The sequence below is a fragment of the Pezoporus flaviventris genome, unplaced genomic scaffold (genome assembly GCF_033815535.1).
Source record: "Pezoporus flaviventris isolate CSIRO_AGI_PZ_B2104156 unplaced genomic scaffold, CSIRO_AGI_Pfla_v1 ptg000037l, whole genome shotgun sequence".
Classification (NCBI taxonomy): domain Eukaryota; kingdom Metazoa; phylum Chordata; class Aves; order Psittaciformes; family Psittacidae; genus Pezoporus; species Pezoporus flaviventris.
The window spans coordinates 6670162-6696062 of NW_026892585.1; the positions used below are offsets into that span (position 1 = coordinate 6670162).

The 25901-nt window shown below is 40.8% G+C and overlaps 2 protein-coding genes across 3 annotated transcripts in view; both read right to left on the minus strand.

The window, feature by feature from the left end:
• The window catches only part of CUL1 (cullin 1), a 307965-nt gene that overhangs the window by 109842 nt on the left and 172222 nt on the right, over positions 1-25901 (minus strand). The gene's annotated exons all lie outside the window — the stretch shown is intronic.
• The window catches only part of RAMP3 (receptor activity modifying protein 3), a 70886-nt gene that overhangs the window by 44569 nt on the left and 416 nt on the right, over positions 1-25901 (minus strand). The window contains exon 2 of one of the 2 annotated variants that reach the window (XM_061464592.1): positions 25386-25506. Coding sequence is in view for 1 of the 2 variants with exons in the window: in XM_061464591.1 (XP_061320575.1) it covers positions 2537-2588 (52 nt within the window). In the remaining variant the exon portion in view is untranslated. Of the gene's footprint in view, positions 1-2536; positions 2726-25385; positions 25507-25901 lie in introns of those variants that run through there. The other variant, XM_061464591.1, reaches the window with a different exon arrangement.

Genomic DNA, 25901 nt, shown 5'->3' on the forward strand with positions numbered 1-25901 from the left:
TCAGATTTTAACACACAGCTTTTCATTATTGTTTGCAGGATGAGGTCTGGTCTTTAAAATAGGAGAATGGGAGCCTGGAGCCAGGCTCTGTTCCCAGCTTTCCAACTGTCCAGTTGTTCACCTCTGGCCAGAATGCTAAGCTTCACTGTGAAACAGGATAATGAAATGCAAACAGCTATAGACAGTCTTTTGAAATCTGCATGGGTAGACTGCTCCAGGTAAAAATCACACCACCTCTCTCTACAGGGGTATACATCCATATACTGAGAAACATTCCTCTAGAAAAAAATACCCATTTTACTCTGGCAGCATCTTTCGACTCACATACTAATAGTACCACTGAAATGCCGGCATTATGTAAAGGATGAAGGAGTAAATACCTGGACACAGAAGCAGAAACAGCAACTTGTGTAAAATAACCTATTTAGTCTGTTAAAAGTCTTGGTCAAGCCCTTCAGTTTCTCCTTGCCTCAGTTTCCATAGGTAGAAGTGGAATAAAAGAATCTGGTATTATGGTACATACATAATTTGTGAGGCACTCACATTCTGCAGTAAGCAAATATCTCTAAGTACCTCCAGCTCTGCTAAGCCAAGCACAGAGGATTTCACCAGGCAGCTGGTGTTTCCAGCTCTGGATATTATCAGCACTTCATAGGGTAAACAGTACCGATGATGGTGGTCTGCGGAGCAGGTACCCCAGTTCACACCTTCTTTCCCTTCCAATAAACACACACAGAGCAAATCCAACTCCTGTGGTCACTGAGCTTCCAGGAAGCAAACACACTGCCTTTTTTACCATCCTCACTAAGGAGGGACAATGCGTCAGATGGTTCTATACAGCGATAATGTGTTAAGAGCCTCAGGTAGAAGCATATGCAGAAAGCAGTGGTTACAGAAGTACAGTTCCCATCCCCATCCAGACAGGCTTCCCACTGGATTCAGTGAGAGCTAGCACTTAGGAATCCTGGCAAGTTTTATCTTAATGACAGAGGTTGCAGGCTTCTGGTTAATCAAAAGAAGCCATTAGGAGAAAGGGATCAATTCAAGTAAAAATCCTTCTGAAATAACTAATGCTACAAGTATGTTTGTATCACTGAAAGAAGAGCTTTACTTCTCTACCACTTAAGGCTTTTCTTATTTAAACACCTCGATCTCATACCATCTTTCCCATCACTTTCAGGGCTTTTCTACTAGCAAATTAAACTAGTTTCATTAGTTCTTGATTTTATCTATCCTTTCCAATTCCAAGCAAAAGTAATGCATTATCTGTTCACAGACATCCTTAAAATCTTTGTGTGTGTGTGCTATTCTATTAAGAAAGCAACCAGCACAGCCAAAAATGTCTAGCACAATTGATTTACCTGTGTGTATCTGGTGAAAAATGTCTTCCTGTAGCTTTCGAAGCTACAGGGACATTGTCCCTCATTCTACTCATCCTCTGAAAAGAAATCTCCAGTGAGTAATTTTGCTTTGTAAAAGTCACATCACAATGTCTCTACACACACAAACATTCCTGCCTGGTTCCTCGAGTTCAAGACTGCATAAATCTTTCATGTGTCAAGACAGGTGTTGGTTTCTATTCCTTTTCAGCTGGGAAATAACAATAAATCTGAGTGATTAAGGTCAGATTTTAGCAGTCCTCAAACCACAGAGAATCAGAAAATGTATGCATTTGATATGCCATTCTTTCGACAGACCAGGTCAAGATGATGCTACTGAACACTGTCAATATAACTATCCATTTATTTGTGGGTCTTTCCTAGAAAGATGTCCAGTGTTTACCAGCTTTGTACTTTAGAAGGGGCATAAAGTTAGCAAACAAAGTTATAAAGTCCTCAGAAAAACCTTCTAAACATACAAGGCCTGAATTTCTTCTCCCCTATCTGTGACTAACGAGGACTTGATTGCATCTCTGGGTTTACTGCTGGGTGAAAAAGATCAGAGCTGACTTCTCCCAGCAACTTTTGACCCGACTGCAACATATTAAATCTGGCTAAAACAAGCTACATGACAAGGGGGCAAAAAGATAGTTCTTCTAGCAGTAGAGTTACTCTAAGTGAAAGATCTTAAGGATATCCGCACTTTATAACTGCCTGTTTGCAACCCAACCGCTCCGACGCTAATCAACCCCTCGCCTGCAGCAGAAAACCTTTCCCAACAGCCAACCCTGCCTCCCCAGCATCGGCTTTGGGATCCGAGATGGAAAGCATGACTAACGATAGAAGTCGCTGAGATCGTTTTCCTGGGGGGCTGCGTGCCTTGAGCCGCGTTTCTGAGCTCTCCCCCCATGAAGGTGGATAAGGGGGTGCAGCTGGCGGCGGGATGCTAGACCGGCAGATGATCGAAACGTTCCCGCCGCTCTGCTCGGGATGGAGAGCTCCGGAAGGGAGCAGTCATTCCCCGCAGCGGAGAGAAAGCTCCGGAGGGGAGCAGTCCCCGCAGCCCCCCACGGACTCACCCTAATTACCTGCTCCCCAAGGGACCCCCGAGGAAACCCCCCCCCATCCCCAAGCGATGCTCCTGCCCCGGTGCTTACCCCACAGCAGCAGGACGGGGAGCTGCGGCCGGCGGCAGCCCGGCGCCTCCATCCCGGCGGCGAGGGGCCGCGATGCTCGGAGCCCGCATGGGGCGGCCGGTCCGCCGGCGCGCAGGGCCCGGGCCCGCCTCAGCCGCCCCGCCGCGGACCCTCCTCTTCATGCCTCGGTGGCCAGCCCCGGGCGGCGGCGGGGGGCGGGACCCCACGGGGGGAGCCGCTCCCCCGACCCGGGGCGGGGGGGGGTCCCAGCGCCGAAGGCGGGCAGGGAGAGGCGGGATCCCGCGGCCGGCGTTGCCGCGGAGGGAGCGCGATGTATGCGCAGGGTGCGCACGGTGGAGGGTGAATGTGTGCGTGTGAGCTCGGGAGCGTGCATGTGCGGGCACAGCGGGCATCCCTCCGAGAGCCACACAGCAAGGAGGGATGCTTCTCGCGACCTCCAGGGCAGGGTGGTGTTTGGGGAGGGGGGAGAAGTTCCCATTTTGGGGGGGAGATGGTTCTGGTCCCAAGTGTCCGAAGGCTACAGGGAGGCACAACAGCCTCCTCCATTCTGGCACAACATCCTGCCACTGGGGCTGAAGGCAGAAAGGAGGATGGAGCCAGGAGGTGGCTCGTCTCTTCACCCAAGTAACAAGTGATAGGACAAGAGGAAACAGCCTCAAGCTGCGCCAGGGGAGGTTTAGACTGGATATTAGGAACAATCTCTTCCCCGAGAGGGTGGTCAGGCACTGGAACAGGCTGCCCAGGGAATACAGCAGGGCAGTGGTGGAATCACTGTCGCTGGAGTGGTCACAAACCATGTATATGAGGCCCCCAGTGACATGGGTTAGTGGTGGCCTTGGCAGTGCTGGGGAACGGTTGGATTTGATGATCTTAAAGGTCTTTTCCAACCTAGTTGATTCTATGATGCTAGCACACTTAGTATGTGCAGCTAAACATGGGCAGTGAGCTAACCTAACCCCACACAGCACCAAAGCAGAGCAGCAGGAGCTCAAAGTAAATGCTTAATGTGTTTTTGTGTTGCCATGTCATCTCTGCATGGCTCTTTTCAGAGACTGGCACAGCTCCTAATTTTCATCAATATTTAAAGGCTGCGTTCCTGGAGCTCTCTCTCTAGGAAATTAGTGTCTCCAGCAAGAAACACTCAGCTGAGAAGCTGCTGAAGAAGCCTCTTCTTAGCTAAAGATAATTGTACTGCTCAGCAGTATAAAGAGCCAGAGTGTGTTTCTAGGTACATGGACGCTCCCCCTCAGTAACTGCCTTTTAGCAGAACATCACTGCCATTGTTAAAGGTCAAATGTACCATAAAACTTCATATTTCAGAAAGATCTTAATGCCATACACAAGAATAAGGAGTGCTTTTATGTATCTCTCAGATTGCTCCCAGTGAATCTGTACACTTGTATAGCATGGTGCTTTCAAACACTTTGTGGAGAGTGGGTATCCAACAGAGTAGCAGAATTATGCATTGCACATGCCTCCAAAAGCAAACTACTCAATACAGAAACTCCACCTGATTTATGCTGTTATCTAGGCTGAAGGAAATGTAAAACTTGGGAAACCACAGAGAAGGTTGGGAATCCAGTGCTGAAACAGTTCTGCAGACATTTAAGTGTGTCAGTTATAATGAACCTCCTATCATTTATGTGCCACTTTTTCCTCTTGGCTGAAAGCAAACCTGGTAACACACCACAAGCCATAAATAAACCATAGCTCAGGAGATCATCCTTCAGCAGAGGGGCTGCCACTTCTGCTTTGTAAGAGTGTTTGCAATCTGCTCCTGCCAGAAGGAACTACACTGAAGTGACAAGCATGAAAGCATGCACACCACAGACTTGCTATAGCACCCTTCCTAACAGTGAGATCTTGATTCCCCTCACAGAATCTGTTAATGGCAATATCTGAAGCTACAATTTGTATTTTCAAGAACTTGGACTGATCTTCAGGAGGGTTAGGATGTATCGTGTTTTATATGCAATATTATACATTAAACAATATACAGTATATTATACAATATACAGTATACCAGCAACATTTTGTTGACAAATAAATATGGAGATAATGCTAGCAATTTTCCTTTTCATCTTTTGTATTTGGTTTCTTTCAGATGAGAAACTAGAAATTTTTAAAAGTGAATGTAACTGCTTACAGCTACCAAGATTCAGCAAGGGCTTCCCATTTTATGCTTGCAGCAGGTAGTATAAAGGTGCAATTAGAGTCTTTGAGGTAGAACAGCTAAAATTTATAGATAAATGCACTAATTTGGAATGTTGTATTGAACCACAAACCAGCTATGCTAGGCGGTGTCTTCAGCAACATGCTCTAGAGTAAGTCTGATTCACAGGTGTACCTGAACAAAACTGTCAGTGTTCAAACCATCAGCAAGAGGCAACTCTGGCTGTTGGCAGTTTTTCATTAAGACTGCCTCTCCCCCATCTGTTTTAGTAATGCCAATAAATTTACTTCAGAAGGGCTGCAAACCTTTTTATTCTGCAAATCTTCCCTAGTAGCATCATGTCTATACCAACAGTAGAAACCCAGTTCACTTAAACCCGAGAAATGCTGTAAGTGCTGTGCAAAGCTCTGAATCCCAACCCCAGCAATATGCGGTAGCAATAATGTCAAAGCCATAATCTGTTGTAATTTCCAAACAACCAACCCTTTGCAGGTACCCTGCAGACAGTGCTGCAATCACATTACTTGAGGCATGGTTTTAGAATATTTAAATCTGATAATAAGCCACTGACTAAAAAAAAACCTAAATGTAAAATTATAGCAATAGACAGGTAGGCAGTTGATCCAGTATGGAAAGTTCCCAAGGAGTCTGAGATGAGATGGAAGGAGTCAAGCCATCCAGGGCAGGTATTATAGTGAGCAGTGCAAGATAATGTAATAAAATCTCATGCTCCAGAGGTTAAACTGGTCCAACATAAACTGAAAAATAGTCAGTGATAAAATAAATCAATAAGAAGCTGAAGACATTACACTATGGAAAGCAACAGTGCCTTCCCCTGTCACCTCAAGTACCGGCCTGGACAGAGCAGTGGCTTATCTGCATGGAGAGTCCTCACCTAGCACTGGGCAGAAAGTTTCCTTCTCTTCCTAGAACAGTTATTTTGCATAAAAGATACATGAAGATTTTAAGACCACGTTTTAATAGGACTGATTGGTGGACTGAGGTTTGAAAAAAGTAGGTTCAGTTCACCTGTGGTTTTATATTAAAGTAGGTCATCTTTCCTACCCAGTGCTCCTAGGAGGCTTTTCCTGCTCCAGAAACTGAAAAACTATAAGGCAGGTCATTAAGATAATTTCCTCCTTTATATTCTGTTTGTGTAATTCCACACAAATCTTTTCTCCTTTTAGTATCAATATAGGAAATGTACAAACATGCTAAAAAAAAAAAAAGATAGTTACAATGGCTTCTTCCAGTGACTCAAAGGCCACACTGTGATGCACTGATTGCACATAAAAGCAGACTGCATTTTAAGTCAGTCAAATTTGATGAGCTGAAACTCTTTATGCCTATATTACCTGAACTGAAGGGGAAGAAAAAAGCTCACATTTCTCTATGTAAAGATCGTATTTTTTTTTTACATAAAAGCAGACAAGCATTAGGGAAGCTCAAAAATATTTTGCCAGCCTTCTAAAACTCCACTTTTTAAGCCACGCATGAATGTGCTCTCTGATTTCAGCAGGGATCCCATGTTCAGAGCAAAACATCTAAGCAATGTATATATGTTTCAAACTGCACTGTTTCACAGCTCTAAGTATTCAACACCCCTAAGGCCATTTTATTTTACATACCTAGCTATGACATGACAGCCTTCCCACCGGCACAGCATGTGGGCTTTGTTTGAAGGAACCAGACAGAACATTCAATTACTTTGTTTCCATACTAGTTTCTAGGATGGTATATTGTCTGGATCAAGCTACTTCTATATACTACACCATCAACACCAATACCTACAACTAATAAAAATGGTTCCACAGATCACGATGGAGATCAAGGAAAGCAGACAGATTGTATAGGAGAATAGCAAACACCATCTCCCCTCTCTGCTGGAGGGAAGGTCCCCTGTCAAGGGTCCTCTACCAAGATGCCCACCCCTTGTTTTACAGCCAGGGGTACAAAAGGCTCTCATCAAAGGACCTAAGCATGAATCTGTAAGAGCTGGGATGTCTCCCTCATTCCCAGGTGTTTTTCTCTTACCAGAAGGGGCATCCCAAGGCTTCTGGTAACTGTATATCATACACGTTGGGATTCTCTTCTTCTCATTGTACGCAGTGATTCTTCTTTTTCCACAACAGGCAGAAGCTTTAGTGTAACAGAAAGTCTTTCTAATTTGTCTCAGGCATGGGAAACAAATCATGCCTTCACTTTTAATGTAAACATTAGCAAAATGCATACAACGCTCTATTCCTTCTAGACTAAATAAAGCCAAAGTTAATTCATGGGGGTTTTAAACACTTCACTGTCAGTTATGTTCTAGAGGCCCTGAATTTTTACTCAGAAAATGCATTTATTTTTTCATTACAAGCTGTCTGATCAGTCTGGGAAATGCCAGCAAGGGAATATGTAGACTGTCTGTGTACATGGCTGTGTCTCTGAGAAATAACTCAGCTTGGAAAAATCAGGGAGAGAAGAGAAATGGAAACACACTCCATGTTTTTTTCTTTTTAGAAATAGTAACACTGTGACAATCTCTCTTCATACAAAACCTGACAGAGCTGAAGACTGAAATCTTACAGGACTGAGTCACCAATACTCTTGCAGCCATCTGAAGGAATACTCAAGGATCATTTCGTAACCTTTGGAAGACAGCTGACTCTGCAGAGATTGGTGAAGCAGTACAAACCTACCTGCAATAGAAAGCAGCAAGCCTATTAGAGTTCCCTCTGAGCTCAGGACTTCTGACTCCACAAGTAGGCTCTGATTAGTGCCTTATGAACCATCCGGTATCTCCCTAGCGTGAAACCAGACTAATTATCCATCTTAGGTGCATGAAAGACTGGCTTTAGGGCTGAGCAAGTCAGATCCTAGGATACTTCTTAGATGGGAAATTCCATACCTTTCCATTCCATGGGAAAATGGAGCACTATATAAGGTGGAAAATGTTGCCATGGTAAATAAAATGTTATTTGGAGGCACAAAATGAGTGCAGTGCACAACACTTCTAATTTTCTGGCCCTAATTCCTACCATAGCTGTCCTTCTGAAGTTAAAACCCCCATATTTTCACAAACACTTTCACCCTGCTATTACATTCACACAATTATACATCTACCATAACATATCATCCTACTTTAATCCTGTCATCTTTACAGCCCCAAGGCAACTCCAGTTCATGCACAGATCGCTTGCACCTCTGTCCAGACACACTTCACAGCATTTGCTAGAAACTGCATAAGAAACGAACTCAGGCACAGAGATTGCCTTGTAGTGTTTTACTTGGCCAGTTTCTCTTGCAGGGTGATGGTGCAGAGCTCCGGTTTCCATTACTTGAGGAGAAGAGCCAGAAAGCTTCCCCAGTGTCATGCATTTGCTTTCCTACCTTCCTTTCCCCTGACAGAGAAGTGATGCACAGTAAATACTTTTACTTCTTAACGGGAAAACCGGAGAAAATTCATTGGCAGTGTGCCTAAAGCACATCACTGGTCATCACTGCCATTGAAAAAGGGAAGGGAAGAAAGAAAGGTGATGTGCCAAAGACACATCTTTGCTCGTGTTTTCTGTCACTGTCATAGATCTTTCCAGGGGTCTCAAATGTCTCCATTCACAAGGGTTTTTTTCACCTTTTGAGCACACACTTTCAGAAGCCTTGGGATTCCCTCCAAATGACTTCAATAAATAATTATTTCCCTCACATAGCAATGAACCCACTGTTTGCATTTGAGTGCATCAATTAAAGGTTTAATCAGGTTTATTGCACTTATAGAAAAGGGAGCATCTGCTCAGATTCTGCTGGCCCCAAATGACAGAGTAGCTCAGTGTGCCAAGGGACCATGACTCTCATTTGAGAGAATGACATGTCTCAAACATCTGGAGCAGCACAAAAATTAGAACAGGACATGCGTAGGAACAGGGAGTTGGAAGATTTATTGTTGTAGCACTCACTGTCTTCCCCCTACAGCAAACAGCAGCGTATGCTGCTGAAATGTGTGTGCTCAACCTCTGATTCACTGAGAAGTAACCTACGTTTTAAGGAAATTCCAGCTATCATTAAGAAAAGTGTGTGCTTATGGATTAGCTCACATTAAACAATATCTATCCTCAAATAAAGTTATAAAATACACAAGAAAGGAAAGATTTTCCTTTCAAATATTCACCGTTTATAAAATGCATCTTTCTTCATAAAGCTACCTTGAACAGAATATCTAAACCTTCACATTTAATTGATTTGCTGTAGAAATCTCTCACTGTTTTTATCTCTAGTAATAAAACGTTCTGTATCTCACTGAAGTATCAATGAAATCATACATGGGATCTCTTCTTACCATCAGTCCTTTTTGTTTTCAACTTAGAAAAGATCGGAAACAACAAAATGAGATAGCAAGACTGTTCCATGCAAAGGAAGTGAACAACTAATACAGATGACCACAAATACTTTAAATAACTCAGAATAACTGAGATAGGCATCTATTTTATTGGTAAATACAGAGGTAAAATGCTCCAAAGGCGAGCTATTTTTACCATTATTTCCTGAGATTTCTAAATCAGAGGAAGGATGTGAGTAAGTGGATGACAGGCAGTGCAGGTGGTGGAGCACCGGCACACATGCACACTCACCATCTCCAACTACTATATCAGCCTGTTAATGAATTAGCTACAGCTCAGTGATTTCAGGTGGAACTTACTGCTTGATTCTGGCAAGTGTAACAGGAATACTTGAAGCAAAGCCCAGTGTAAAAAGTACAGGAGAAGCTGCACTAGGGGAAGCAAGAGGTATCAGAAAATATGAAATCTCCACCAGCCCAAAAGCAAAACCAAGGTTTAAAGTTCACAGTAAAGTCAGTGATGAATTATGTGCCAAGGTGGGCTTTTGCACTGCTGTTGCAAGTGTGTCATTTACTTCGATCATCCATCAGATCCTATCAAATAAATGAGAGTTTCAAAACCAACACTAAACAGAATAACCTGAAACAAAAATACAATCATACTTCCCCAAGAATGCTCAGAGTGCATGCTGGAGGGGGAAGCATAAATATTGAACCAAAAACATATGCCTGTGCACACCATAAATTAGGCAACTATTTTTAAAAGGCAGTATTACCTCCAAATACTTTTAAGTTGCTCTGTCTTCAACACGTGTCCCAACTGTCCCTCTATCAGGACAATCTCTGGTTATTTTTTGCCTACTCTTCAGAATATTTCTATCTTAATTCTGAATAAAATTAATTGATTGAGCTTGAGGAAAGCTGTGTTCATGAGTTGAGCTAGGAATTCCATCTCTTAAATGAATAAGTTTCCTTTAACATTTCTTCATTTCCTCAAAGGAATGAATAAAAAGATCAAACAGATCATAATTTCCTGAACACCATTTCTTTCATTTGTCTGTTTTGCTGGGTATAAAATCAGCATTTTGGGTAGCATTGTGACAGTTTGTGAGATGGGCTCAGAAAGCCTGAGCATGAGATTATTCCCAAGGTGAAGGCTTCCATGGATTTACATTAAATCGGTCTGTGCAAGAGATGGGTACAGATGTTTCCTGCAATCATAAGATATAGATTTATTTTTCTCAATTAATTTTTTCTGGAACCTAGTAAATATTAATTAATTGAGAGAAGGGCTTCCATTAAAGACACTAATCTTCCTAAACAAACTATACAAAAACCTGCTGTCCAAACAGAACACTCAAGCAAAGAATTGGTTTAATCACATAAATTCTTTGAATGGTATTATCTTGACCAAGTTAAGAGAAAGTAGTTAATCGGCACAGAGATGATACAGGTAATCACGATTAAGATGTCAAACTCTACCAGTGAGAGACACCCTGTGGTAAGAGCCTGAACTGTCACCACTGCTGTCGCCAGCAAAGAAACTGCAGAACAAATTCTTTATAATGATTAAATAACAGATTAGAAAGTTAGATTAGATAAAGATAGATAACAGATTAAATAAAGATAAACGATAGATTCTCTTATGGAGGTGGGAGAATGAGAGGTTAATCTGGATCATTTTAACAGAAACAGGCTCAGGGGAAAGTACATGTGGCTTTATACTGGCTGCCTCGATGGACTGGAATCGCAAGCTCGACTGAAACCAGCTTGTCAGCAACTAAAATATACAAATGAAGTAAGAAACCCCTATCACTTACAGAATCTAAAAAAAAATATTTAATTCTCAAAGCATAAAAATATTAGGGAAATATCTCTTAAACACATACACCTCATTTAAATTGCTCCATTAAATGAGTCTGAACACAAACAGCATCAAGATAAGCTGTAGTTTAATAAACTAAACTGCAAAGCATATGGTTGAGCAGCATGTTGCCTCTACTCTGCTGTCTTGCACGTTCCACATGGTAGTGCTTCCAGGTAAGACCATTAACAACACTGACATAAACTCCTCTGACTCATTTCTCTTAATAGCTTGGAATAAATGTCCATCATCTTCCTGAACTACAATGCTAAAACCTCATGCATTATTCCACCCCTACTTTTCAGCTCTACAGGCAACAACATACTGAACATATTTTTCAAGCTTTCAGCTCCCTCTACTGTGGAAACATTATCAAAAAACAAAAAAACAAACCTTAGTGTTTTGTTATTTAAACCAATGTAGGAGTGAAAAGATTTAGACTAAAAATAATGTAAGAAAATATGTTATTTTCTTGTTTTCCCCTGTGTTGAGCTGCTCAGCTTTGAACTGCTTCTGTCCAGGAACTGGGCATCATGAACCTAATCTTGAATTACTCTAGAGCATGAAGTGGCCAAACCTCACCACAGCCTCTGCATACAACTGTGACAGATCCATCAGATGAACTGGAAATAAATACTCAACTAAAATTCATGCAGAAGTCATGCAGTGAAGGGGCCACACCAGTTTCATTCAGCATACACTGTCTGTGAAAAGCTGCCTCTATATACATCATCACAAAATATCACGCCACTGAAGAAAACAGCTCTAAAAACTCTTTCAAGGACACATATCACAAAGGTTAAAAGTGGAAACAGGATTTTATTCCCTGTTATTTCATGTTATATTGCAGAGAGCATTTCATAGCCAATGCTCACAAGCACCAACACAATGCACATATGTAGCCAGGAGCAGGCTAATATATTCTTCAGGTTAGCCTGAAAAAACATCCCTTGCAGTCTGGGAAAGGAAAACCACAGAAAGCAGCAGCAGGAAGACAGAACAAGCAGTCCCTGTCTCCTGAAGACTGAGAACGTGAAGAATGAGCATCCACACCAGCTACACACTAATGTGCAAGAAGACGGGCAGCAAGGCTGGAGCCCTCCCAAGCACAGGCTGCTGTGCACAAGAACCCCTGGGGAAATGGAGCCAAAGGAACAGCAGAGCTCACTCCTGCTCTGAGCCTATGCTGTGTAATGAAGCCAGAGAAGGCCAGGGCATGAGTGGTGCCCTGGAGGGATGAGAGGAGCGGGCGAGAACCAAGCTCAAAGGACCCTGACAAGGGGCTGTGCTCAATGCAACAGAGGACAAGCAGCAACTCCCACGGGCTACCCTGGCAGTCGCAAAAGCTTCCTCCCCCCAGATGTGGGGCAGGAGAGGCACCCATGTGGAGCAGGAGCAGAAGCCTTTGGGCCACAATAGCCCAAAGGAGTCCTGTCAAGGGGCTGGCTCACTGCTGCAGTGGAAGGCAAAACCCCCCACACTTGCATGCCTCCGTGGCAGAAAAAAAAAAGCCTTCCCCCCCAGCTGCAGGACATGAGGGGCCACCTTCGTGGTGCATGAGCAGCAGGCAGTAACCCACCAGAATGACCCAGATAAGCCCTGACAAGTGTTCCTGCTTCACGCTGCAGAGGAAGGCAAAAAGACTTTTAAACTCTTCGGAAAAGAAGTAGATTCTTGTAGCCCTTACAAATTTAGAAGTACAGTGTGCAAATAGCATTAAAGAGAAAAAATGGTTGAGTGTGAAGAAGATAAGTTAGGGAGCTATAAAAATTCCGTATGGTTTTCTAATACAAGTAACTAACTCCTTTGTATCTTTTGATATTTAAGAATAGATTAAGTATTGAAAAATACTAAGTAGGGAACAATGCCACCAAGAGTCTGAGGGAATTGGACTAGATGACTTCAATTTTTCTTTCGGGATATGCACTTTAACAAAAGCCAGGATGACTCTTTGTTCAAAGAGGCTGACAGGAAGAATGTAAAAGATACTGAAGATGAAAGCCAAGAGGTTCAGAGCTTGAAGAAATGCTCTGCTTAGATTAAGGAAAAGAAAAATCATGCAACCAGTAGAAGAAAGAACAGGTATTGTAAGAAGAGTGAGGAGAAAGCTGCTACATGTGGTTTATAAATCAGCATAACAGAGACAAGAGATACAAGGTAAGATGGATCAATTTTCAAACTGACTAAACCAAGGTTAGCCCAATGATAATAAACTATATGAAAAAAAGACAAAAATCACAGAAACTAAGAAAACCAGAATAATTTGGGAATAAGTGTCTCTGGGGGTTGTGCGGTTTTAGTCACTGACTCAAACTGATCTGTCAATAACACTTCGATGTTAGTAAAGCAACAGGAAAAGAAAAAATCCAACTTTTTCTTCCATTTTTAACTCATGTTTTTATTGGTGAATGTGCAAGTTTGGAAAAATATGTATCTTAGGGCTTAAATTTCAAATGGAGCTTTGATTTTGGTGGAAACAGTTTCTCTCTGCACACAGAGAATAAATAATGACAATTAACCGATGACATGAATTTGGAGCAACAAGATCCTATAGCTCACACAGTGCAAAGGGGCAAAAGTTCCTCTGTTCATGCTTACATACTCTGTGTGTGGCCTGCTTCCTTCATCTGCTAGATAGTAAGGTTCACTCAGCTATTCAACTCATGTTCACAGGCCTTGTGCCTAGAGGTGGCTGAGCAAAGTATGTAGGTAAGAGACCTTAAAGGAGGACAGTAAAAGTAGGAATTAGGGTAGGGAGGGAACAACTATAACACAAAAACTCCACAGTCATCAGCAAGAAGTTTGAAAGAGTTCAGAAAGCTGAGTAGTAAACATAACCTATTAGCAAATCTAATAGAAAGAAACAAACCAAACAGGATTATAAAGAGATTTAAGAACCAAGAAATATACTCAGACTGCATGACAGAAGAAGAAATAATATCACAGTAAACAGTGAGGAGCCTGGAGGTCCAACTGATGCTTAAATACACTAACCAAAGCATAGCTGTCAAGGTGATGAATGCCAGAATCATTTGCTACCAATCAGTGGCAAACCCAGAAAGGCACTCAATTTTTATCAGATGTTTCAAACTCTGAAAGAATGCTAGAAAGCAATGAAGTTACCAGTCTGCAGAGCATCAGAAAACAAAACTGCAAGGTTTCAGTCCCTGAACCCTGTACCCTAAAACAGTACATTCATAGACAACCAGAAAGCTTGAGATCGAAAAATCTAATAGAATTTCCAGGTCTAAAAACAACATGCTGAGAGAATAATAAAAAGCAAATGAAACTGATACAACATATTGATGTTTTCTGCTCTGAAAATTCCTGTTATAGTCAGGGCTACAATTCCCTTAAAAAGATGAAAATTAAAGTAAGAAATCTTGCAAGCATTTTATAATGGTTCATTTATATGTAGATTCCAATGTCTTCAAAAGACTTTAAATGAATATAGCAACTGAACTTTAAGTGAATATTATATTCATACAATTTCGTACGATATCAATTTTGCTGGCAGATAAAGTAGCCAGAAGGTCACACAACTAGCCTCAAGTCATGTAGCAAAGCATTTACAAGTGAAGATAGCAAAAGCCTTCCTTCCAAGCCTCTTCTCAACACCAGAGTATGGCTCCCAGAGTAATCTCTACTTTTAGTGCAAAACCATGATCAGTGCAGGGCCAATGACAACCGAGGTTTTGCCTCCCCATGGCCATCCTGCAGCTTTCCTCAGTAAACTCTTCCCTGCCTCCCTTGGTTAAAAATACAACAATGCATTTTCTTTCACTTGGGAACCAAGAGATTTTATGTCCCTGTGGGAAACTGATGTTCTAAAAAATTCACTTGTCTGGTATTTGAATCACCACAAAGTCGTGTAAGCTATGGCTTCCCATTGGCTTCCAGCATCAATCCTGGAGCACTCAGCTACACTTACTCAGCTTCTGCTGTCTTACCCAATCTCTCTGCCCTGCCCTCTCAAAACCCATCCTATTGGTGTCCTGATGGGAGAAGTGGATAATGAAACACATGGCTCAATGGAACTAAGAATATTTTCAATTAAATACTAGGGAAAGGCTTAAGGCAGTGCCTGTTAGCAATATAAATTTCATATACACACCCCATAAACATTTGCTGCACCCAAGGACAGTACAGAAAACATCTCAGAAGTCTTTTTCCTCTTGATATAAAATCCTTCCCATGATAGCTCTGAAAACATGGGTTACAAGACAGTGTGACTGAAGAGCTGCTTCACTGTCACAGAGCTGGGCCTCAGTCTATGAAGGCTGTGAACCAAATAAATAAGCCCAGCAAACAGAAAAGAGCATAATGGTTAACTGAGGGGTTTCTAGGCTCTCCTTAGAGGAAGGAAAGGGCTCTAACACTTAAGTAACTGAAGGTTTGCAAGTAGAAACACCTGAGTCCAGCTTTACCTGTTTATTCTAAGTGAGCAAGATTCGTTCCCTTATTATGAACAAACACAACAACATACTCTGAGATCTTGCCATTATTCCAAATAGAAAGCAATATGCTTACTGACATTAGCAAGTAAGTATTAGACTCACTAGTAGGGTCTGATTTAAACAGCTTTACCATCACATTTTACACTTCTTCCTCTGCTTTACTCTCACCATAGATATCAAATATATTTAATAACGTATTTCAGACTTGCCATTGATAATGTGTAAAGTAAACCCTGGCATAAGACAAATCAAAGAAAACAATGGTTATTTTGCCCTTCACAATGACTAGTTCCTTTGTGGTGGCAGAAGAGCAGGTGGAGCTCCTTGGTTACCTGGGAAGAATTCAGGGTTCCCCCTTGAGGTGAGAACTGCTGCAGAGTTTCATTCTGACACAGGTATGTCCAGGGAAGAATACAGGGGAAGAACTCAGCTCTGATAAGCTGAGAATACTGCTGCATCTCAAAGAGGTGGTCATGCTGACCTTTTCAAACATTGTTTGAATGTAGGACATGTAGGATATGACAGGTTACCAGACTCACACGCACCACTCATAGTATTAACCTATTTCTAATGAACACTGTCTTGTTCCCTTCCTTCTTCCTTTTGTAAACTACTGTAGTGCTTAAAAAGAAAAAGATAAGGGGGGAAACACTAACAGCAACAACAAACCCCTCACAAGACAGAAGTTTTCTTCCTAAAACGCAATAAAAACACAGTGCTGAAATCTAGAGGTGAACTAATTCTCTCTCTGGCACCCAACGGCAGGAACCACACTACTTACAGCACGTTTGTAAAATCTTCCAAAAAATGAAGGCTTCAAAACCTTCTCAATCTCTTTCGACACTTCAATATCACAAAAACTAACCTGAATTTCGTTTTGTGGCAACCTACATTCGTTACTTCCTGTGCTGTCCATTGTTGATAAGGGGAACAGCCTGGACAACAGCCAGAAGCTGTAGTGTAGCTCCATCTAGTGCTAATAGTCTGCTGAAAGACCTTACAAAGAGCTCGCTGATATTTTACAGAAAGCTAAATGCTAGTATGTGAATTATGTCAGCTCTGAAACCTGTATCTGATCCATTATTGAAGTGATACAGACTGGACATAACAGCAGGGTCAGATGTTTTAGAGTGCTGGTCATGAACAACTTTTCAAGAGATGGAGGAGGTAACACCTTCAGTGTGGGAAGACTGATAAAGGGGACAAGAGAAGCAGACAGCCTTATCTATAATGCATAACTTTATGCACTTAAGTCTGGGCTAGAAGCTAAATCTCATCGAAATTCAGATTAAATTAGTTTCAGGTCCTGTTTTTTATGGGAAGTTTGATCCAATATGTGGATCCCCATGCAGGGAAAGCCTATACAGTCTCTTGCAGCCAGAAATGAGTTTGCTCTGCCCATTGCTACAGTAAGGGTGGCATTTATCTCCTATCTGCCTAAAAACATTACATATATAGACACAAAACCAAGGGCAGTGAACTGGCTTAGGGAATCTGCAGGCCCTTGGCTTTCTTTTCTAAATGGCCTCAGAATACAAAACATATGGGGTCAAGCATTACAGAAGTGTTGGCTTAGAAAGTACTGAAGTAACTGGAAAAAATTGTGATGAGAATGCAGAAATTACATAGCCTGGAAATTGTGCAGTAAAGAATAAACTTGCCTTAAGACATAAAAATAAACACACACCAAGAACCCAGGAAAATATAATAGAAATCTGAAATGCAGTTGCTCAGCTACTGGCATAATTATTGTTTTCTCTATTATTTATGGGTTTAATAGCAAAGTAGCATGATGACATCCATCTGCACACCATTAGCTGTGGTAAAGGACAGCTTTATTAAAACAAGATAAGTAATAAAAGTAGTTTGAACAAAAGAAAACTCATTTTCAGTGTGGAACTGTTACAACACAGCACAAGTTATTAGGTGTGAGTTAGGCAATCTTAACAACAGATGGCACTGATCTGTGGACTGGGTTGCTAAACATAGCATGTTATTAAATCTATTCAAAATTATAAGGAACACATTTCAAAACAAACATATCAGATTCTGTATATGAACGGTATAGCTGAAGTATAAGCTCATAGGCACGAGTATATCTATAAACTCTATATGCCTAGATGTTATATAAACCAGATTTTTAAAATAATAGTAGGATGGAAAGACTAAAGAAGGGAGTTAAAACTAACAACAACAAATGCCTGTATCTCTAGCAGAGGAATCATTTTGGATGGAGTAATGTATTAAACATTGCACTCCCTTCAGGCACCTGCCCCACAGGAAAGCCCCCTACATTTTCTCCCTCTTTGGCTGCAAGGCTCTCTGCTTTCACAGTCCCCTCAATGAGGCTGCAGACCCTTCCAAGACCTCCATGCTTCTCCCTCCTGTTATGGTTTACCATGTCTACTGGCATCTCCTCAGCCCTGAACCCAAGTTCTACCCTTGTAGTTATCTCATTTCCCTTTTTCTTACACAAATTCTGGTCATCATTCTCTTTCAATATCCTGCCTTTTAACCCTATTTTCACTAGAAAACAGTTTCTACATACAAAAAAAAAAAAAGGTGCAAGTTTTTGATATTACCTCTAGGAGAAATTCCTTGGGCCACTCAGCTTTTTGTTAGCTCTCTTCTTCAGTACCAGAAGGTGATGCTTTTTGTTGCTCAAGGAGCTTTTTTGCTAGTTTTACTGTGGCTTTGATACTGTTGAGGAAAACCACATTGCTCTGGACCTGGTCTACTAATACCATAAAGTACCCAGTATGCTCCTGTATTCATAAGGAATACATAGGAATGCAATTCTCAATAAAAAGCTTAGAGAATCTCTGAAATTCCTGAAACTCAGTCAAATGTGATTAATCCAGTCTGGATTTATAAGTACAAGAGTAAGTAATGTATAACTATTTACGCTCAAAAGGGACAAAATTAAGATTACTAAATCTTTAACAGCACAAGGACAAAAGCCTGACAAAAAACTGAAATGTTACAGCAAAACAATGTTGCTGAAAATATTAGTGGTAGAAAACAGGTGTGTAGAGGAAGATAAAGTCACTTTAGCTGAGACTACAGACATTTTCCATGGAATACATCATCATTCCTACCTCTTGGCACTCTGTGGATTAAAACTGCTCATAAAATGTTGCCTGATTCAAATATAGCACAAAAATTTCCTGTGGGAAAACTGAGTGCAAGACAATTTGCTGTAATCTGTTACCACCACAGACGCATAGAAATTGCATTAGAACAGCATGGAGCTTCCAATCAGTTTTCAGCTGATGCATATAAAAAAGTTGTTCTTACCTTGAAAAGGCTCTTAAAAATCAAAAAAAGGTTTTCAGGATTCTTAAGGAATGGTGAAATATATTTGTCTGGACACGGGACTTCCTGGATTTAAAAATGATACTTATAAAACTGAACAGTAGGAAACAAATGCTAATAATCATAGAACCATAGAATCAACTATGATTTGGTCCTTCAGCCTCAGACCAAAAGAAGTCTGGAGATGTGGATCTGCAGAGATAACCACTTCCTGTATTTTACAGAGCTAAAAGAAACTTATTTCATAAACCAAGAGAGGCTGGCAGCCCCAGATCAGCACAAGTCCCAGTGAGAATGAAAGCAGGTGCCAAACTCATGTAAGCGTTCGCCTTCTCTTGTCATGGATATTGCTTTGTGCAGGTTTGCATCAAGGACAGAGTGGAAGAACACAGCAGTGAAGTGAATAAAGAAGGCAAAAAGGCTTACTAAAAGGCACTGGGCTCTGAAAAGAAGCTCTGAAAAAGATTTTCTTGGACATAACTGATTTTCTGGGGGAATAAGGAATCAACAGACTTGACTCTTACCCTGGGGTTCAGGACTTGACACATTCCTTTTAGAAGGCCATGGCTGCATTTTAAATTTTCAAACTTGACTAGATTTTAAATCCTTGTTTAGCTGCAAGACCATACAGTTTTATCCAAACCCTCATCTCAAAAGGGTAACTCTTTCTAGTCATCCTTTATGGATAAAACTAGATTATTTCTAAGATGATCTTTTAGAGCAACAACACAAGCTATGGGTCTAATTGTCAAACATTCTGATACTTTCAGATGTCTCCAACTTTAGATAGATAAATGGTATTATCTAAACCAAACAGTGCAGTGAGCTACTTTGTTCATTTATATACAGCTCAGGGAAATGGGTTATACCTCAACAGGAAAAATGTTCTGAGATTTCCAAACACACCCTCTTACTTTTAACCCATAGAAGTCATTAGTAGTTTCTAGCTTGGATTTTAGCATTAAGTGGATGTGCAGACTGAGCTCAGAACAGGCAAACTGACATAATTTATTCAATTACATGATTCTTACTGATTAGCCCAATATGCTCCTAATGAAAACTGTACCCACCCCCCTGGTATACTTAGTTATGACTCTGACTGGCATTAGGTTTTCTACATATGTCTACTTCAGGTAGCATAATCTTACACATTTATTCAGTGACCGCATGCACTCAGTAATATTTTTAGTTCAGCTGATGTGTGTGGATTTGTGCTCATGTAATGAAGAACAGAGCTAAAGCAGCAGCTCACCACAAGAATGAAAGAATACAAGCACTCAGATTTCAGCTGTGATGCTGGCTGCAAAAAGCCCTCTTATTGACACATAGTCCCCCTTTGGCACTCATGGACAGACTTTTTGAGGCAAAGGAGGCATATATATGACCTCTCTCATGACTTCTGCCTTAGATTTGGCCAGAGGGAGTTAAGAACATGGGATGAAAATAAATACACTGTGGACCATATTTACTAAACAATGGTGTTCTCTCTGCTCACCCCAGCCAGACACTCAAAAAAGAAAAATAAAGTATTTGTACCAAAGTATGAACAGACTTAAATGCAAGGGTAACTAAACTCAATACTTACACATAAGCGTCTCTAAGGTCTACATTTTCCCCCTTTTAAAAATACCTCTTTCTTAAGGATAGTGCAGTATAAACCCAATAAATTATTGTAACTAAGCATGAATCAATCAATAGATAGTTAATCTGAAGTTTTACTATTACCTTTAAAAGGAGCTAGAAAAATGCTCTCTAGGAAAGGCGCAGAAGTCTTAATGTTTATCTCTGTCACATCCAAGTACAATGCTACTCCTGGAAAACAAGCTAGTAAGACAGACCCTGCATGGAATAGCAACCAGAATGGGGAGCTCACCCCCCTGACAGGATCCTGCTTCCTCTTGGCAGTGGGCAGAGCACCCCCAGCCCATCTATGTTGGTGAACTTCTGGCTTCGTACAAAACATATCACATCAGTGGAGGACTGGTGTCACAGAGCTGTCCTGCGTCCTGTTTCACCCAGGCCAGAGCCCAGCGGAAATGGAGGCATCAAAGGATCCTGAGCAAGTGCATAGGTAATGACAGCAAAATGTTACCCTGTTACTCAGTTTTAAAAACAGGTCCAGCCGCAAATCTTAGAATCACAGAATGGTCTGGGTTGGAAAGGACCTTAAGATCATCCAGTTTCACCCCCCCCTGCCATGGGCAGGGACACCTCACACTAGACGGTGTCACCCAAGGCTCTGTCCAACCTGGCCTTGAACACTTCCAGGGATGAAGCATTTCCCACTTCTCTGAGCAACCTGTGCCAGTGCCTCACCACCCTCACAGGGATGAACTTCTTCCTTGTATCTAACCTGAACTTCCCCTGTTGCAGTTTAAAATCTTGATCAGCTGCAAAATGTTTCCTTCTTAAACTGCATTACAAATAAACACTTCCTTTCTTCTACTTTAAAGCAGACAGATCAGATACTCTGGTTCAAAAACTACAGTCAACAACCCCATCAATACATGCGGCAGTGGGGTAGGATTCAATATATTCAGTATTTGCACCAGCATTTGAGTATCTCAAGCAGAAGTGTTCTCCTGACAGCAAGAGGAAAGGCTTTCTCTCACATCAAACCAGAACACCCTGGAGAACAAAGCCTCCCCAGATACCTCCACACAGACACCAGAAGGTGAAATCCAACACTGAAATCAGTGTCTAGTTCTCACTGCTAAGAAAGATGGCTCACGCTGACCAAGATGATAGAAAAAACGAATATAATAACAAGAGCAATTCCCAGTGCAACGAGAAAATAAACCTCCCAATACCTGATGGTTCTCTAAAGCTAATTTTGTATTCTTTCATATGTTTCTCCTCTCATTTTTATTTCTGGTATTTGGTATATCTAAGCATATTTATGGATAGCTTCTGCCTGTCCTGACTCTGAGGCTTGAGGAAAATAGTAAAAACATACTTACAAATGTCATAACATCACTTTTTTAAAAATCTTAAATCCAGACCAGAAGACAGCTAAAGGTATACAGGACAAGGAAACATAGCAATGGAAAAAGGATTAACTATGTTCTTCACTGTTGTGTTCATTGCCTTCTGTGTTGTGTCTTGCATGGAGCAGTCAGCCAATACTGAGAGCCATTCATGTGAAAACAAGTGGATTTTAAATGCTAAAGTTGTCATTAATAACTAATGTACAAAGTCCTGCCCCTCCAAACACATGAAGAAAGCAGATTACTCCTTTGCTTAGAAACTCTCAAGTTTAATATTCAAAGCAAGCTCCTTACCCAAAACTACCCAAGTAAATACACCCATATCGTCTATGAACAAAGTTGGCTTATTCTTCCTCCTCAGTAGACACTACTGAGATGTCTCTGACATCCCTGGCCAAATTCAATTCCATTTGGACTTCAGTTTCCCTAACTTTATTCCTGGATCCTGGACAATGTTTTTTGTATTCCTTCCAGGTTTCCCCTCCTTGCTTCCCCACTGTATATGCTTAAGGTCTATTAGGAGCTCCTTGTTCCTCTACGTAGGCCTAATGGCATTTTTGCCTGACTTCATATTCACTGGGATGAAGCTCTCTAGAGTTTGTAGGAAGGAATCCTTGAATACTAAGTAGCTTTCTTAGCTCCCTCCACTCTGCCCAGAGCCTTATCCCATGGGACTCTCTCAAGCAGAACCCTGAAGGGACCAAAGTCTGCTCTCCTGAAATCCAGGGCTGTGAGCTTGCTTTTTGCCCTCCTTCCCTCAGGATCCTGAACTTCACCATCTCATTAAGTAGATCTCTATTAATGTGCAGAATGTATTTTTCTATGTTATTTTTTTTAAGTTGAGGGAAATGTCTTAATTTTATATTTAGGAAAGATTTCCCTCCCTCACACACAGGTAATAAATGATCAATCGTGTGTGCTATGGAATTAATCTTTCAATAACTATGTATTCTAAAAAAGTAATACTACAGTATTGCCTTACTATATGATGTTTCATCTGTTTCATAAGAATCCAGCACATCATATAAAAGTAAGTAATTTCATAAATGTCTGTTTTTAAAAGAGCGTTCCAGTGACATGAAAGGAAAATAATAATGAGAAAAAGGTTTCATATTATATGAAAAACAAATAAATACCATTTAGACACTGCAACAACTTCTATTTGCTTTTGTAATGTGAAGCAGAGTGAGGACATACATATAATTTCCTGCTCTTTCATAAAAGTAAATGTTCTGTAACTCCTCATTTTCAACATGTAAAAGCACACATATAAAAAGGAGTTATAATTTATACCTACGTTATTAATTCAGGTTTCTCAGGGTTTTTTTTCTTAGCAATCCTGAAAAATAGGATCATAGAATCAGCCAGGTTGGAAAAGACCTTTAAGCTCATCCAGTCCAACCGTTCCCCAGCACTGCCAAGGCCACCAGTAACCCATGCCACTGAGGGCCTCATCTACACAGTGTGTGAACACCTCCAAGGCCAGTGACTCCACCACTGCCCTGGGCAGTCTGTTCCAATGCCTGACCAACCTCTCAGTAAAGAATTTTTTCCTAACATCCAATCTAAACCTCCCCAAATTCATTTTAAACAAAATCAGTGAAATATAGTATTTTGGTTTTGCCAATTTTATAGCAGTTTTGGAAGGGAGAAATAGAACTGTGGGACACTGCAGTTCTACAGGTATTTCTTCTGCAAGTATGGTGTATTTAAGCTGTTCTCACTACAACACATCATTTCAGTGGAGGAGGAAGGCAAATTTAAATCACTGGGATAATTGTTAGAATAGTTTGATGTTGCTTAATATTATATGAGAAACAGTCCTGCAAATGATCAAAATATTGAAGACATGAATGAAACATGTAGCAGGACAGCAAAGGAGAACAAAGCACTGGAAACATAAAATGATGGTGTCAATATTTACCTTTCTAAGTACCTGAAAAACCAAGAGCACAGAACAGGAGCTTCTCTGACTGCTGAGACAACTGGAATTGATTTATCAAGACAGATTGGTAAACAGGTTCATATTGTTTTCTGGGAAATTTCCAGCTACAGAATAAAATACAGTAGTGTGAATAGCTTGAAAAGTGCTATTCTGTCAGCATCAGCTGCAGATGCCATATTTTCTTTCTTTCCATCCTCAAAAGCAATTTTTTTCCTCCTAAGGCCTACCTGGTATTAGAAATTGACCTGACTCAAGTCCCACACACTTCATAGAAGGGAAGATACATTCTTGTTAATGCCACCAAGTTCCCTTTGCTTAAGAACTGACTGGAGAGACAGGACATAACCCTTCTGGCTGCAGCCTAGTTAGCACTTCCAATCCTTTCAAGAGTAAATCAGTGCCAGCACCTTCCACTGTTTCCAAGTAGAAATGTAATCATGATTTTAGTCATGGCAAGTTGGAAACTCTCTGTTTAAGAGTTAAGAACACTTAACTCTTCTCCTCTGACATGGAAATAATTCTGACGTTTGTAAAGTGTTGTGATCCAGAGGAACATGCTAAATAATGTATATTACTCAATAATTTATTTCAGCACAGCCATTGCATTCTTACTGCCATGTCTCCCTATATGAATTTCTGACTTAATGCAATGTTCACGTGCAAGAATAAACTGCTCTTGTAAAGAACCTATGCTACAATCATAAAAAGCTTCTCCTAGAAAGTTTGAGTTTTATTAAGTGAATCCAGAAGTGTTTCCATATTAAGGCTTACAAATGAAATAGAAATAAGTGTCAAGGCCTATGGCTGTTCTCTAAAGAGCAAGATTAAAATAAATTATCTGAAATAGAGATACTGAATTTAAATCAGTTTTAAGAATCAATATCATGGATATGAAGTATCTCATACATAGCTAAGATGTACCATTTTCATTGCTTTACTAATAAGATTCTTTGTATAGGAGAAAACCAAGTATAGGAGAAAACCAAGTATAGGAGAAAATACAAGTGGTTTGTTACTGCATAACAAACACACACAGAGTTCTTTGGAAAAACAGTGACATACTTCACCTAGCTTAGAACTGTTACCAGCTTGTAAGGAGAGCAATGTTGAGAATTTTCCATCCTCTGAATAAATACAACATGCACACTTCCTTTGCCCAAGAAGCTTTACTGGTAGTGAGTAAAACCTCCTGTCTGAGCTGAACCATGTAGCTCAAGTTGTGACTGGCTCAGAGGAGTGAAACTCATATCCTAGCCACAGCGCACTAGTCCATATGGTTCAGAGCACCGCACCTTGACAGCCTCCTCACAAACACAAAGAGAAGAGAAGGGCATCTAAAATATTATTCACAGAAAAGAAACAAGAAAAGCCTAAGTCTTTCCCTTCAGAGCATTACAGATAAAAAATACACCATACAGACCACGTGCAAATTCTGGATTCATAACATTTTGTCCACTCTCCCAAGACTCAAACTTGTACATTATTGATAAAATGATGACTTGAGAATAAAAACAACCCATATATAAACAAACACAACCCTTTGGAAGCCTCTCCTCATGCCTGCAGGCAGTTACAGAAGGACCAGCTGGTTTAAGTCAACTATAGTTTGTTGAAAGGTACCATCTAGTGGTGATTCTATATTATGCAAACTCACTGAATTCTACATACTGAAACCGTCTTTGCTGTCAATGTCTGAACACAAATTCAACAAAACTGAATGTCACATTATGATACCACTTTATAGAACAGTTTCACTCAAACCAAAGAAGAACGTTATCCTTTGTTCTTACCTTTGTTTGCACACCAGTTCGTGAGTCCCAAGAAAGGGGTGATACTCCTCAAGAGAGATCAAAGTTCTGCAACCTCGCTGCTGAGTTTAGTTCATTTTCAGGCTTGCAGTAGTAAAGACTTCTGGAAAGGACATGATAATAATTACCAAGTGAGTTTTGCTCTCTTAGCAGAAACTTCAGATGGTGCCTCCTATCATATTAACTCAGAGAGCAACCCAGGAAAAAAGCAGTGCCTTGACCTTTCTCAGGCTGCCAATTCTCAGTGTAAGCAGGGACATATTTACAGTAAATAAAACTACAAAAGGCTTTATTGGAATATTTTTTACTCATTATGTACATTTGCTTTAATTCGGAACCCTTCTACCTCTCTTGAAAAGTCTAATCCACATCAACTCTGATGTAAAAACATAGACTAAAATTGTTCAACACCTGGTTGATGCTAAATATGACTGCGGAGCACATCAACAAGCCACATGTTCTCCTGAAACCAGCATGACCCAATGAACAAAGATAAAG